The sequence below is a fragment of the Equus asinus genome, chromosome 4 (assembly GCF_041296235.1).
Source record: "Equus asinus isolate D_3611 breed Donkey chromosome 4, EquAss-T2T_v2, whole genome shotgun sequence".
Taxonomy (NCBI): domain Eukaryota; kingdom Metazoa; phylum Chordata; class Mammalia; order Perissodactyla; family Equidae; genus Equus; species Equus asinus.
In genome coordinates this window covers 113597895-113614328 of record NC_091793.1, presented here as the reverse complement: position 1 = coordinate 113614328, position 16434 = coordinate 113597895, and the positions used below count along the sequence as shown (strand labels likewise).

General features: G+C 37.7%; 1 protein-coding gene across 2 annotated transcripts in view; it reads left to right on the top strand.

Moving 5' to 3' along the window:
• The window catches only part of CHN1 (chimerin 1), a 182808-nt gene that overhangs the window by 54226 nt on the left and 112148 nt on the right, over nt 1-16434 (top strand). For both annotated transcript variants that reach the window (XM_070508138.1, XM_044768685.2), the window contains 2 exons: nt 12893-12924; nt 15466-15579. In XM_070508138.1, the coding sequence (XP_070364239.1) occupies nt 12893-12924; nt 15466-15579 (146 nt within the window). The remainder of the gene's footprint in view (nt 1-12892; nt 12925-15465; nt 15580-16434) is intronic.

The window sequence follows — 16434 nt, the reverse complement described above, 5'->3', positions numbered from 1 at the left end:
GAGCTAACCTAAAAATACTTCTTGGAGAAAGAAAAGTTTCAATCTTAGTTTTGATTAAATGATAAATGTTTAGTTTGGAAGAACTAAAGGTTCTTGGGAGTGGCGGACAATAAGGATAAAAACAGCCTGAGGAACCAGTTGAAGTTCAGCCTCAAATATTTAACTAAGGAATTGGTTTGGGGGCATTAAGCACTAAGTGACCACTAAATTTTAAGGGAGAAAAGGCAATAGGGTTTAATTAGCTCTGAAATGTAGAGAGAAAAAGAGAAAAGTTAATACAATAGATAAGTTGATGGTGCTTTTAAATAAAAATGATTATCTATGGATGCTAATTATAATTATAAAAATGGATCCAGTGACTTTGTCTTTAAGGATATTACTACAGTCGTGAGAAAGGGGGAACTGACGCTGCTCATTTGTATGTGCACATGTCCATTCCCTATTCTTCTAACTATAACATTATATCACAGAATGTAAATTCAGAGGCTGGGAAATTATGCTCACCCAAAGGGAATCGGTATTTAGTGACTAGCTGTGTCTATGACCTTCTGTCTCTCTCTCTCTCTTTTTTTTTTTTTGGTGAGGATGATTGGCCCTGAGCTAACGTCTGTGGCCAGTATTCCTCTTTTTACTTGAAGAAGATTGTCCCTAAACTAATATCCATGCCAGTCTTCCTGTATTTTGTATGTAGGACGCTGCCACAGCATGGCTTGATGAGTGGTGTATAGGTCTGCACCTGGGATCCGAACCTACGAACCCTGGGCCACTGAAGGAGAGCATGCAAACTTAACCACTATGCCACCTGGCCAGCCCCTATGACCTTCTTTTGTGGTCCAAGCCCTTAGTTCTTCGTGTTCTGCTTTTTCTCAGCTAAATTTCTCTTAGCATTCTTGAGAACAAGATCTGTAGCACCTTATTTTAAAACCTGAATTAGTCAACAGTTAGAACAAATCATAAATTATTGGAGGCAGAATGCTAAAACACAATATATTTAATAGTAAGAAGTAACATAATGTGACAGAAAATAAAATTGTAACTAATGCGTTTTTTTTAACTTCAGAAATTCTTGCCAATTGTCATTGTGACTGCTAAAACATAGAAAGTTTTTTATTAAAGGCTATTGTTTAGAGAAAATTTTGAAATTTAGATATTAGGTAATTCTTTTTAAAGGGGAAAGATGCCCAGGTCCACAACTAAGTATTTTAGGCATGCTTTAGAAACCAAGCAAATAGTTTAAAGCTTGAAAATGATTCTTAATGATGCTGTTCTGATGCACTTGTATCTTATGGTGGGGTTAATTCTGAAGTTAGCACGTAAAATATATAAGGTCATATAATCAGATTTCCCCTTGGAAATCCCTTATCACTCATAAAGTAATGGTATATATTTTTGTGTATCAATATAAATTGGTATAAATATATAATTTATTCAGTGAAATATAGTTCATAGTAAATATAAGTATAAAATATATACTTGTGTGATTTTTAATTATGTAAAAAGTTATTTTCTTATTTTATATCAAATACCTGGTTGAATTCAAGTAAATGTATATATGTGTTTATGTGTATAGAGAGACAGACACAGGTGTAAATTATATAGGCATACAATATATATATTTAGATAGAGACACCAAAGAAGTTCCATGTCTTTAATTGATTCATACTAAAACTATGTAAATCAAACCAGTATGGTATTTGACCATTCTTAATGGTCAAAGTCTTAAACGTGGTCAAATTCTTCATTCTTAAACATGAGGCCTTAGAACGGACGCCCTTTTTTTTCCCCTGGCACCCAAACAGTGGGAATGTAGTTAGGACTTTTAAACACATAAAACCAAATCTACTCTGTGTGACCCATTTTTGGAGTTGGCATCACAGGGAGCTGGAGCACATTTTTGAACACAGCTCCTCATTATTATAACGACTGTAGTTGTGTTTTTCAAGGCTGGTCAGTTAAAGCTGACTGAGGCTGGATGGAATGCACCAAACTCAAATCAAGGCTGTGAGCGTAATGAGAAATGTGGAGAAAGTTACATAGTTTACATTATACTCTAATTCTAGTCACAATACCACTTAGATGTATATTCGATATACATTTTGCTAGCATGTATTTTTTAGAAGTTTCTCTTCAGATCTGGTTATAAAAGTAGGAAGTCGACAGTAATCATTACTTACTTACCTGTCTGACCCCAGTGGATTATATCCAGCACCTGGCCATGGTGACCGGTGTGCAGTAAAGACCATTAAAAGTTTGTTGGATGAATGAATGAGTTGTGTAATTTATTTTGCAACACAATGCTCTTATTATACCATTTATAGAAATGTGTGTGTTAATGTCTGTATCTCTTAGAGAGGCTTCAGTTCTTTCTGTGACATGTATGTATTTATTCATTCAATCAGTATTCTCTGAGGGGATGCTATTTGCTAAGTCTTCAGGATTCAAGTCAAGTAAAGCAAGACCCCTCTCCTTAAGGAGCTTACTGTGTTGGTGGGGAATGAGCAGTAAATCAACCATTACAGCAGAGTTGGTGGCAATTATCTCCTTCCATGTGCGTGCAGTTCCTGTGGCCGTGTGCACAGTGCTTGTGGGAGAGTGGCAGATGAGAGCAGAGTGCTGAGCGGGCAGCACTATTACACACTTCTGTGTTCTAAGCTTACAAGTTTGAATTTCATCCTTATAGCTATGGGAAGTGAAAGTGTTTTAAGCAGGAGAAAAACATCATCAGATTTAGGCTTAGAAAGCACATTCTGGCTGCAATGTGGAAGATGGGCCAAGGAGAAGGATGGACCTTTGAGAGGAAAAAAAGGCTGGTTTAGGAGGGATTACAGTAACCCTAGTGAAAAGTGATAAAGGCATACAGTAAGACACTGGTTCTAGGAGTAGCCGAGAGAGACAGGAAACAGGACTGTGTAAAGCAGTAGAATTCACAGGACTTGGTGACAAGAGTCATGGGGTTGAATGAGAGGGGCAAATCTAGTAGATGTTGGGGAACCAGTCAACTCCCTCTCATGGTGCTCTCTCATGTCCTACTTGCTTGGCAAAACCACAACCTTGTGGAAATCTACCTCTGCCTGCTCAGCACATACTCCCAAGAAACTGAATATGGCTGGAGAGAAACAAAGTGCTCACCAGGCTTCACATTCAATTTGTGAACCTCAAGTTGGTGCTTAGTGGTCCCTGGGAGTCCTGCTGTGCTTTGCTAATCCATTCCACCCTTTTCCTTTCCCCTCGGATCTCCAGTACCTTGCTCCCTGTCCTCTCAGGTCATGGTCTTGTCTCCTACTTTACTCCTGATCAAAGCAATCGAAAGAGAACTTCCACCACCACATCTACTCACCCATCAGCATTTGGGTCCACATAGTCTGCATTCTGCCCATTATCCTAGATGGTAGCCAGCTCTCCACTATACTAGATCCCATTTCCTCTCATCTACTCAAAGACATAATCCTAGCAATTCCTACCCCCACCCATACTCCTCCATCATCAACAGTTTTTCCTTTTTCTATAAGATCATTTTCATCAGCCTAAAAACATCCTATTATTTTTTCCATCTTAAAAAATTCTCTTAACCCTACTTTTTCCATCTGCCCTGCCCAATTTCTTTGCTCTCCTTTGTAGAAAACACTTGAAAGTGTTGTCTGTACTAGCTGTTTCTGATCCTGCTCCTCTCATTTTCTCTTAGACCCTCTCTAGTCAGGCTTTGACCCACTATCACCCCACCAGAACCACTTCTCAAGGTCGCTGGTGACTCCCACCCTGCTACATCTAGTGGTCGGTTCTTCTCTTGCTTATCCTGTCAGCAGCTCTTGACATAGTCAGTGACACTTTCCTCCTTGATTTTTCGTTTTCTCACTTCATTTCCAGGGCATTATAGTCTTTTGGTTTTTCTCCTGTCTCCACAGTTTCCTTTGCTGGTTCTTCTCTCTGACTTCTTGATGTTCGAGTGCTCCAGGACTCAGTGTTTGATCCTTATTTCTTCTCGACCTTTGTTTACTCCCTGATGATCTTACTGGTTTTAGGTTTTAATACAACTTATATTTCCAGTCCAGTATATGCACACGATATACTCAATTGCCTATTCTCCATCCTCCCTCGGGTGTCTAAGAGACGTCTCAAATATAACACACTGGAAATAGAACTGACCTTTACCCTCCTTCCCAAACCTGCTTTTGCCACAGCCTTCCACAGCTTGGTTAATAGCAGGTCCTTACTTCCAGTTGCCCAGATCAAAAACCGTGCATCATCCTTGACTTTTTTTTTCTTTCTTACTACCTCAGAATTAATCCATCAGGAAACCATATTGGGTTTATTTGCAAAATATGTCCAGAATCCTACCATTTCTTATTATCTCTGTAGGTACCATTCAGGTATGAACTGTGGAAACTGCTGGATACCCACCAAACTCCATTCTTCCTTGGAAATCCAGCTAGACTAAAGTTCCCCAGCTTCTTTTAGATAGTTATGTCTGTAAGTCAGGTTTCTCTTGTGGAATAGACGTGAGCTTTGATGCCAGACCCATTCAAACTTTCTACCTATTATTTTCCCGTCTGCTTGGGTCCAGATAAAAACCAGGAGATGGTGGAGCTACAAGATGGAAGATGCCTGTATATAGGACAGTGTCTTTCTGACCCAAATACTTATCCAGGAATGTTATATAAGCAAGAAATAAGCTTCTGTTGTGTCTAGTTATTATACACATAAGTTGACTTGTCGTAGTAAATTAGTCTACCCCAGCATACAGTAGTCTCTCGGTTGCGTAACTGAAGTAGTTCTTAACTGACCTTTCCCCTCATAGTCTATTCTCATCACAGAATGTTCCGTTTAAAACTTTAGTCAGATCATGTCACTCTTCTACTCAAAACTGTGCCTTGGCTTCCCATTTCATTCAGAGTAAAAGCCAGGTCCTTACGATGGCCTCTAAGGCCCCGTATGATCTCGCATCCACTTTGTTTTGCTGTGCTCATCCCCTACTATTTCCCCATCCCTCCTTCTGTCCTCCAATTCTGCTTCGACCACACCAGCCTTGTTCCTCACATACTCCAGCGGTGCTCCTCTGAGCTCTTGCACTGACTCCTTTTCCTGGGATGTTCTTGTCTCTAATATCCACGAGGCTGATTCTTCCATATCTTTCAAGTCTTCCCTTCTCAATGGGACCTATCCTGATTACCATATTTAAAATTATACTTGAACACGCTCCAACATCTCCAGTTCTTACCTATGCTACTTTGTTTTCGTAACACTTTTCATTTTGTAATATACTATGTAGTTTATTTACTTATTTTGTTTATTGTTTGTTGCTATCTTCCCTTCCTAGAATACAAGCTCCACGAGAGTAGGGATCCTGGTCTGTTTTGTTGATCAGTATTTCCCAGGTGCCTTGAATGTGCTTGAAACATAAATAGATGTTTAATAAAGACTTAAGGGAATGCATGGGAGGTACAAAAGCACTTGTCTTATGCTTACTCTGTTTTGGAGGACGTATTCTACTAGGTGGGAGCATGAGAGTTTGGGACAGGAGTGGAGGAAAGCACTTTAATAGAAACTGTAGCTTCACCACTAATTGCCACTATGTGCTGACACAGCCTATAGCTCAACTTTTGATTCCACAAAAATAAAGATTATCATGCTCAGATATCTCTTGGGTGTTATAATGATCCTTTATTTAACACTTATAATATGCTTTGCAGCTGGAAAGCATTTTTTATGAATGCTGAGTAGTAGTACTGAATTATTAAAACCAACTATTTATTTTAAAATCAGCCGATCACTCAAAAGCCTGTTTTCATCTTATTTTACTTTCAAAATAGTCTTTTAAAAAGTATCTTTTGCTCTTGTTTAAAATTCTATGTTCGTAGGCAATTGGGTAGTAAGATATGCTTTGGTGTCAAAATCTGTGATACCTTGATGTAGAAGTACATTTATGAAGTTGGAGATCACAACTACAGTTGCAAAAAGAACCTCTTTACCAGTTAGCTGGTACATAAGCAGGTTGGTAGTTTCTACCTCTTTATCCCTCCTACCTAGAAGGTACTTGAATCTAAGGTGGGAAAATAGTGAATAGAAGGAAGTTTGTTTTTTAAAAATTTACCTATTATCCTTTTCTAATGCAGTCTAGTAATTAAAAAAATAAATAATCTCAAGAAACTGAATAACTAGTTTTCAGCGAGTCCCCAAGTAGTAATTACAGAGCTTTAAAAAACTCTGTAAATATTCCGTATTGAATTTGTAAAATCTGACAGTAGAGAGAGAGCTAACCTAGTTGGCATGCTAAGGTTAGTGGTTTTCTTGGATAAAGTCTAAAATAGAATGGAAAGTAAGCTGCGTTATTAGTACTTCTAACTTTGGTCTAAATACCGTCAGGAATGCTACAGAATTGAGGAGGAAGGCAAGCACCTAGAAGTTTATCTTACTATTAGTGGAGAATAAAGAGTTATACAGTCTTTGTAAGTTCCATGACCTTTCTGACCTCATTTTCTCACCTTTTCCCTACAACTCATTTCCAGCTTTGTAGTTCTTTGATAAGTTCTTATTCCTCGCTATGCGGCCACTGCATTTTCTTTAAATTTTTGTAAATTAATTTTTTTGGCTGTTGAAGCTTAACTATTATCCACGTTGATATTTTCTATGGTGTAAAATGCAATGAGAAAAAATAATGTAATGAAGAATTTATGCTTCAGTGGAAAACTGCATTGTCTGTGTGCGTCATGTCCTTCCAGGTTTTCTGATTCCAGCCTTTCATTGTCTTTGAGCTGTTTTAAAACTCCCCTCCGTCCTCTTCCTCCCCCTCTTCCTCCGCCGTGTAGTCCTCCCCTCCGTCCTCTTCCTCCCCCGTGTAGTCCTCCTCTCCTTCTTCTTCCTTCTCCTCTTTCTCTCCCTTCTCCTCCTCCCCTCCCTCTCCACTCCTCTCCCCTCCCTCCCTACTTCTCTCCTCCTGCTCCGTTCTTCTCTGTTCCCCCACACTCTTCTCTTCCCCTCCACTCCTCTCCCCCTGCACTCTACTCTCCCTCCCTCTCTTCCCCCCTGACTTTAACTTAGGAAATTAAAATAGATCCAAAGCTGGGTTTGAGTATTGACTGACTTACTCACCTTTAATTCAGAGTCAGCCACTGTAGGAGGCAAATACCAAATGTGTATTTTTCTCCCTTTTCCTCCTTCTGTGCCTCCAAACAACTGAGCCTTTTTAAAAAAACAATGCAAAACAAAATCTTGACACTTGAAAGTATTTTTTTGTGCATAGCTTTTATATACATATTTCTAGGGTGCTGCCTGAAAAAATAGTAATATTTGGCCAAGGTCATATTAGTTTTTACAACTTCATGTATGTATACCCTAACTTTTAAGAAGCATCACATAGTCTTCCAGACTAGGTTTAAAGTGCCTACCTATGTGTACCATTTTTCACAATGTGAACAAGAAGTAAGGAGATAATGATTTCCTGTGACTTCTGGCCAAGTCAGCACCACTGTTATGAAAGAGCAGCATTAAACGTTTTGGAAATTTTCTAAATGTTCTACTTCATTGTTCTAGTGGCATTGCCTCCAGAAGTACATATTCTTTAAATGAGAATACATTTTTTGGAACAACTCTGGCTATTTTTTGTTTTGTTTTTTGAAAATCTGTTGCTGATCATCTTCTCTCCTTTTTTTTTTTTCCTCCCCAATGCCCCAGTACATTGTTGTTTATTCTACTTGTAAGTCGTTCTAGTTCTTTGTCAGCCACCGCCACAACATGGCAACTGACAGACGAATGATGTGGTTCTGCGCCTAGAAACCAAACCCGGGCTGCTGAAGCAGTGAGAATGCTGACCTTTAACCCTAGCCTATCAGGTCTGGCTCAGGAACAACTGTGTTGAGCTATAGCCATGGAACAGGGTTTCCTTAGTAAAAGAAATAATCCGAAAGCTGAACCTATAGCGTTGTAGGGAAGGAGGGAGGGGCATTAACATTTAGAATACTTTTATTGTTTGTTTCTACTGTTTTCAAATTTCTTTTGGAGAGCAAAACATTTCTTTATTAAACAAGTTCTTCTTATTTTTCTGGGAAATAAGATACAAGACTTTGAAAGAGGGTAGTTTGGTGAATTTGATTAAAATGCCTTATATATGATGAAAATAGGTCATTACATACAAAACTCTGCAGTAAATGTTAATTTAAGGATTTCCACTGATATTTAAAATATTGTAAAATGACATCTACTGTTTAGTTATTTGTTGAATTCTTATATTATACTATGCATTTTATGTCGTATTCAATAATAGTAGATTAACTTAAAGTTTCCTTTTCTGGTGGCATGACATACAACATTTATGCCAACCAAGCTGAAAAACATTTTATGAGCACCTTTTATTTTTAGTTAGAAATCTTTTCTGTTCTCTTCATTCCTCATTTTTCCTAACCTTGATATGGTATCATGAAAAGATGTTAACTACTCAATATAAAAAACTGGAGAAAGCAAAGCATGTAATTCAACACAAGTACTAATTTAAAATAGTATCTTACTTAGTCACGTTGACTTCAACCAGTTTTAATCTGTAAAAAGTCCCTTGACTATTATTATGAATTTTAAAAACTTAGAAACAAGCATTTAAATGTTTGTATAAGCTTAAATACATTTTTATTATTGCATGTAACATTTAAATTCCCAGTTTGATGTATTTGCAGGTAAACTAACTTGGGATACTTAATAATCATTTTTATATTACAGACTAACTCTTTAATTGATTATCTCTCAGAGTAATGCTATACTATTTGTGAGTTTGAAAAGACTGTTCCAAATCACTGCTTAAGTAATGATATCTTAGATGTCAGCAAAACATCTAAATGTTATTATAGGGGAGGAAAACTTCTCCTCTAGGGAGGAAAAACATCTCCTCTACCCTGTTAGGTTCTGTGTCTGGGGCTTGCCAATTAAACTGACAAAAGAGATGTTAACAGGAGGGAAGGTTTATTTCATATGCACATGGGGAAGAAGGGGCTTATAGCAGGTAAGTGAAAACCCCACAGAGGCATTTAGACCCGGGAACCTTATATACCATCTTAACAAAGGGTGATAAAGTGTGGAAAAGAGACCAGACAAAGGAGAAGGGGATTTGGGCTTCTGAGGGTAGTGGTAAGTTGTGAGAAGGTGATTAAGAAATGTACAGTAAATACGGGTTGTTTAGTGAGGTTTATTCTGCAGACTCAAGTCATCTTAGGTGGTAAGAGTTGTCTCTGGAGTCATTCTTGTCTCCTCTTCCTGTTACAGGAGAGGAGGGCACCTTTACATATGGAAATTTCCTTTATAAATTTAAATTTCCTTCACGAACGGGGAATTTATTTATGCCCTGACAGAAAGACAAGGGGCAAATTGTTCTTCTTGTATCTGCTCGCTCTTAATTGCCTTCAGCTCAAAATAATCCTTATGCCAATGTGGCATATTTTGAGGTGGCATATTCTGATCCCCTTCACTATCTACAGGAGAGAAAAAAAATTAGTTTAAGTTTTATTTGACATTTCCATTATAGAAATGCAGAAAAGATGCAGTTGGTGTGTGAATTTTATTTTGGGCTTATTGCTTATTATAAAAGTAATGTATTATTCATCAGCGTTTACCTGATTTCTTTTAATTCAAAATTCTTTCGGGTAAAGCAAAATAATTATTCAGTGATATCACACCAAAATCAGTTGTGTTGTGAAGATGATCACTTAGGCAATCAATGCAATCATACTGATTTACAGGACTTAATACAGGGTTATCAAATAAATAATCAGTATTTGTCTTGGATTACCACACCATTTGTGGGTATCAGTCTCTCAGCCACCACCATTTCTTTGCATTCGTCCAGGATTTTCATCAATAAGTAGAGCACATTCAAGAACTTTCCTTTCTTTTTACCTCAGTCCCATAGGCCTGATAAAGTACTTCACCCTCAACCACCTGCAAAGATCCCATGGTTCAAGGGAAAGGCCATGATCTTCTCTTCTCAAAATGTTGGGGGACCCCACTGAGGGACCCCGTTCTAATGTGTCTGAGACTCCAATATTAGATTGCACAAAAGTTAATCTTGGTTTCTATTTTTTAAGGTGGTGTTAGTGTTGTAAGTAATGCACGCATCCATTCTTTATTAAAAAATTGTATTACAGATAATAGTAAAGTCTCTTTTTTGCCTTTCCCATGGGCCCCTTGCTTCAGTTCTCCCCTACCTTCCTAGAGGTAACCATTTGAATTTGGTATATATTTTTCCAGATCTCTCTCTCTACTATAAATATTTATTGTAGTATTTTGTGTGTGTGTGTGCTTTTCCTAAATGGTGTTACACTGTGTTATTATTCCATAACTTATGTTTGTATTGAGTAGTTTGTCTCAGTGACTTCTTCATGTTAGTCCCTATAGGTCTACATAATCCATTCAAACTGTGTCTATTATTTATACTGTAACACAGTTCAGTTATTCCCCTATTGGTATATATTTGTTATTTCCATTTTAAAAATGACTGCAATGTTTCAGTGAGCATTCTTATACATAGCTTTGTGTGTACATGTGTAAGTGTTGCTCAAGAGTAAATATTGAGAGTTTGCACATTTTTAGTTTGGATGGACACTGCAAAATTGTTCTTCTTGATAACATTTTATCATATAATGCTGTAGAACCTTAAATTAATTCTTTAAGTTAAGACTTAAGCATTGGATTTTCACCTCAAAAGCAAAGGTTTTCTCTCAAGCAGCTGCCTCACCCTGCTCTAATAAGCTCTGGACCTAAAAATAGAAGAGCCATCATCTGTAGCCCTAGGGACCAGCTGGCATATTTTTAGGACACTGTGTATTATGAGCAGAGAAATTATGCAACAAGACCAAATGAGGTAGAGTTTACCTTCAGAAGATAAATAACCTGACTACAGACTCACCAGACAACAGAAGATTCCTGAAGGATAATTATTATTTCAATATAGTTTTCAGAAAAAGGTAAAATCATGTCTCTCCTTCAGATATGAAGATGCACACATATTAAAACATTTATTTACTCATATGATGTGAGGAAACCCGGCAGATGTTAAAATCAATTCAAAGGAAAAGTTAAAATGGCACAAATTTATATGGAGTCAAGGAATGTTGAAATGACTTGAAAATAGAGACAAAAATCTTTTTTCTGCTGGGTGGGGGCATAGAAAAGCAGTCAGTTAAACCACTACCACACAGGAAAAAGTCTATGTATCCGTTACCTACCACTTAGAGAGTTCCAAATTAGCTCAAAGACGGTGGACTGAGCTAGATAAGCCAGTAGTGTATGCTATAGATAATGCATAATTTTTCATTGAAACACAATTTTTTTTCTACGCTATGAACAAATGTATCAGGTTTGCTGAAAATGATACTATACCTTGATGACCAGTGGGCAGGTAACCTGGACTTGGCAGTCAGGCTCTGGAGAGGGGCCAAGGGAGGCGATCACTGAAAGGGTGGACTTGGAGTTGCTTTGGGAACTGCCGTATTTAAGTAATTCAGATGAGTCAGTGTCAAATAGACAAAGGGTCTGGGCCCTTTTTGCTATTCCTGAGTAAGAATCCCAGTTTTAGCTTGGGCTCCACCACTTTGTAACCTTGAACAAGTTGTCTAACCTTGCGGATACTCAGTTTCTTCATCAGTAAAATGAGAATGATAATACTATCTTACGAGGATGGAGTAGAGTAACTCATATCTCATTGTGAGGATTCAGTGATCTTCCAATGTAGTTAAAATACACAACACAAACTCAATAAATGTAGTCCGTAGTGTCACCCAGGTACCTCCTAGGGAAAGCTTATTCCATTTCTGATATTTTGCAGCTAGGCCTGGCTTCTTGTCATTTAGGACTCAGTTTAAATGTCTTCTCAGAGATGCCTTTCCTGACCGCCCAACTTCAGTACCTCGTTAGCCCTCTCTTTTACCTTATCCATTCTTATTTTCATTATAGCACTTATCAGCACTTTCTGTTTTCTTGTTTATTTCTTTAAACTTCTTTATTCGTTGTCTCTCAGCATTAGAATGTAAGTTTCAAAGAAAAAAAAAAGTAGAATTTTTGTCTTATTACCGTGATGCGTCCTCTTCCAGGTAGGACAATGCCTATCCCCTATTTGCCATCCAGTAAATGTTTCTTGAATGAATAGGGCAAGTACTCTCTCTCTGTCTACTCCAGTAGGAATCCCCTAGCACCTTTTCTGCTGGGCCTTTCTTTATCTCCAGCCAGCACACCCGACATAGGGGGAAGACCTGTGGTGAGAGAAGAGCTGATGGAAGAGAAAAAGGGCAAGATTATACTGAGATGTTAGCAGAAGGGAATATGGAGTAACAGGAAGGAGAGGATGGGAGAGAAAACCACAATCTGTTCTGACACAATTGTGGCATTAAGATTTTGGATGTTTTATTTTACTTTTTTGATAAAGTGATGTAGATATTTTTTCAGATTCATAAAATCCTAGAAATGAAAGCTAATTTAGTCCCACTCTTTTTTTTTTTTTCCTCCTCGCCAAAGCCCCCTGGAACATAGTTGTAGATTCTAGTTGTGAGTGCCTCTGCTTGTGCTATGTGGGACGCCGCCTCAGCGTGGCCTGATGAGCAGCACCATGTCCACACCTAGGATCCGAACCAGTGAAATCCCAGGCCACTGAAGCCACTCAGCCACGGTGGGGGCCCCTAGTCCAACTCCTTTTACATACACAGCGTTTTATAGATAAGAAACTGGTCTGAGAGATGAAGTGACCAGTCCAAAGGGCACAGTTAATCTGCTGATAGAACTGGGACTCCAGGTTGATTTTTCTAATCTTATTCTAATTCTTTTTCTTAATATATGCTTTGGTTTGTCACATATACAAGATGTTGAGTAATGTTCTGAACATTTGCATTTTCATAAATATCCCTTTTTTTCCTTTTCCCAATAGGTAGAAAACAGACCAAAGTATTATGGAAGAGAGTAAGTATGGATTATCAGAAGACATTTTATAGATTGAAATATGTAAGAGACACAGGTTAATGGATGCTTTTAGTAAAAATAAAAGCAAGATGAAGGAGGTATTTAAGTTTGGATAAGTTGAATTATTTTTCTGATTATAAATGTAATTATTCTAATTAGTGAAAATAAAGACAAATATAGAGAAGAAAATAGCATGGGAAAATGTATATGCAATAATGTTAAAATAGAGATGCAAGCCATGTAAGTAAATAAATAATCCTAGCTGTATGTGACAAAAATATATATATTTGTATGTATGTCTGTATTAAGCATATAGACATATGTATGCAAATATATACATACAGCGGGGTATGGGTGGTTTATTCTATGTTTATATTTTATTTTCCAAAGTTTTTCTATAAATAAATTCATGTTACCTAGAAATAACTAAATTTAGCAATTTGAAGTATTACCTTCTGAAGATCTGTTATCCTAATGGTTTTTACAAAATTGAGATACATAAAATTTTTATAGCCTGATTTTTCCATTTAATGTTAATAATGAGCATTTTTCTATTTTATGAAAAATGTAATAATTTTTAAAGTCCTTAGTTTTTCTGATTATTAAAAAACCAGAAATATATTTTATTCTTTGGGGAAAAGAATAAAAATCACCTGTAATCATATCATTCCCTGAATAAAGTCGTTTGTTTTTCATGACTTAAGATCATATCAGAGAAACAATAATGTTTATAGCAAATATTTTAGAATTATTATTAAATTATTAAATTATTTATTCTGTTTAACTTTCAAAACTCTTGTGAATGTTGGGGGGAGCCACTGGTGTTCTTTATGGTTGGGCCATCATGTAGTCATTTCTCTGTTCTTGGCATTTAGGTTGCTTTTAAACTACATTATTGAAAGTAACACCATAAGAAACATGGTAAAGCATAAAGCTTTTTTTCTGGGGTGGAAATTTTGGATCAACTGGTATGAATAGTTTTAAGGTTCTTTAAATATCATTGTCAAGTTTTGTTCCCAAATGTGTTTCCTTGAGTGAGATTTTCTTTTAAATTAATTGTTTTTTTAAAATGGATAGATAATAAATTTTACTTACTTCATTAATTAGTATCATATAAACTTAATATACCAATATGCTAATCTAATGGTATGTGTTACTACTAGAGATAGTTTACCATCTTTCTGCTTCGAGCAGGGTCAGAGTGGGCCTGGTTCTGAAATACTGAGGAATTTCTGGAGATAAGAAATTCCAGGGGCCAGCCTGATGGCGCAGTGGTTCAGTTCACACGTTCCGCTTCAGCGGCCCGGGGTTCGCGGGTTCGGATCCTGGGTGCAGACATGGCACCACTTGGCAAGCCATGCTGTGGTAGGCATCCCACATATAAAGTAGAGGAAGAAGGGCATGGATGTTAGCTCAGGACCAGCCTTCCTCAGCAAAAAGAGGAGGATTGGCAGCAGTTAGCTCAGGGCTAATCTTCCTCAACAAAGAAAGAAAGAAAGAAATTCCAGGAGCCCATTGTTAAACCTAGCTGTTCTAATTGTCATGATTTGAACATACCTTCCATGAACTGTTTTAAGACTTCAGTTGAGAAAGACTGAATCGTTTCCATGAGAAAAACTCCCAGAAGTTGCCACTTGCTCCCTAGTAAAGTTCCTAAATTATTAAGGTGCCATTTCAGCACCTTTTAAATTTGTCATTCCAAATTCAAGTGACTTGTTTTTTTTCATACCGGTAAAAGCTGCAATCAGTTTCATTTGAGCAATCGCTCAATTCAGTTATCTTTGAGTCACTAAAAGGACATCATATATGTGTATGTTCTTTGTAAATTGTAAATCACCATACGAATATGAAGTGGTTTTATATTTTTAACATTAATCGACAATCACCACTGACGATTTTCTTTTTCAGCATTTCGTGTCAGAATGTTTTAGATAAATCTACTGTGTTTGTGTAAAGAGTGTGTTATTTATGTTTATTCTTCTTCCTTCTTTTTTCTCTGTTAATCAAAAATAGGGTTTTAGCAGGGAGTGAAAGCAAGTATTACAGTTGTTTGCTTTTGGCTTGAGTATCCAGCGATGCAGATTATGCACATTATTGGGCAATCATGCCAATTAAGGGCAACCCAGGGTCCTGGAAAATTGCCAACATAGACTCTCAGCCAGAACTTTGGAGCAGTGCCACTAGTGTGAAGAAAGGAAATGGGACACATTTTTGTATATTTTTTAGCATGTCCATATGGTCAGATGGCTGCATAAGAAGGTAGTTGTCCTCTTGAGAGAGGTGGTTGATCCCATAGACGGATGTGAATTTTGATTTCATGATTGTTAAATGGATTGGAGCGCTACTTTGGTGCTGTTCTTGTCACCACTGAGAAGCTGGCCATAGGCCAAGCCCTGAGAAACACACGCATAGTTAAACCCAACTGCTCCCCTTCAATTATATGGCAGGACTTTGTCTAGAAAACAACAGGAGAAGGTGGAGGGTTTGTTTTATGGAAAAAGGTGACAAGCATGCTGTTTCTGAATTGACTTTGTTTCTTAGGTTTCACGGCATGATCTCCCGAGAAGCAGCAGACCAGCTCCTGAGTGTGGCTGAGGGGAGCTACCTCATTCGGGAGAGCCAGCGCCAGCCCGGAACCTACACTTTGGCTTTAAGGTTGGTCATGGACCTGTAATTATAACTGTGCTTCATTTAAAACCCTCTTAATAGAAGGCTTTAAATTTTAAAAGCATCCAGCATGTAATTGAATTGGTTCTTGTTTTCTTGGGACCTAATTACCATTTTAATAGCTTTGAGACCCTTAAAAAATTCCTCATGAATGGTAGCACACAGTAATTAAGAATTGAAAAACTTTTAAAGCATTTTTATTGTAGCTACTTTCTTCTATTTCATCTTACCGTTCTCTCCCTTCTGTCCTGCTGTGTCAGCTCCCATCTATTTCTTGAATAAGGAAAGGAACAAAGAGAAAAGATCTTTGTAACTCATAAAATGAAAGCCAGTGCAGTTTCTCTTAGGTTGGCTTTTGGTTGAAGCAGCTTTTCTTGGGAGCTCTTGGCTCTTTCCTATCAACTGAACTTTGCCTGGCGTTTTGGCTGTTCCTAGCCTACAGCACAGGGCCCAGAAACCCTGCGGTAACATCGGGACAATAATACAATAGCGTGCTTATCCTTTGGGCTTACCTCCTGCCAGCCCTCTAACCTCATTTAATCTTCACAACAGCTCTAGGATGTATGTACTGTTGCCATCTCCACTTTACAGGTAAAACAGAGGACCTAGAGGTTGAGTAACTTGGCCAACGTCATGCATTTAATAATTCGTGTAGCTAATATTCGAACCCAGACAATCTGGCTTCAGAATTTGCCCTTAATCACTCTCCTTTGCTGCCTCTAAAAGCTTGGAATAGTTATCCATTGTCTTTCTTTGTTCATGCCCTCCTTTGTTCCTTTGTGTATCCATTCATCCATTTAGAAAAGGCTTAAAGGTAGAGCGTGAAAGAGGTCAAAGAAATGG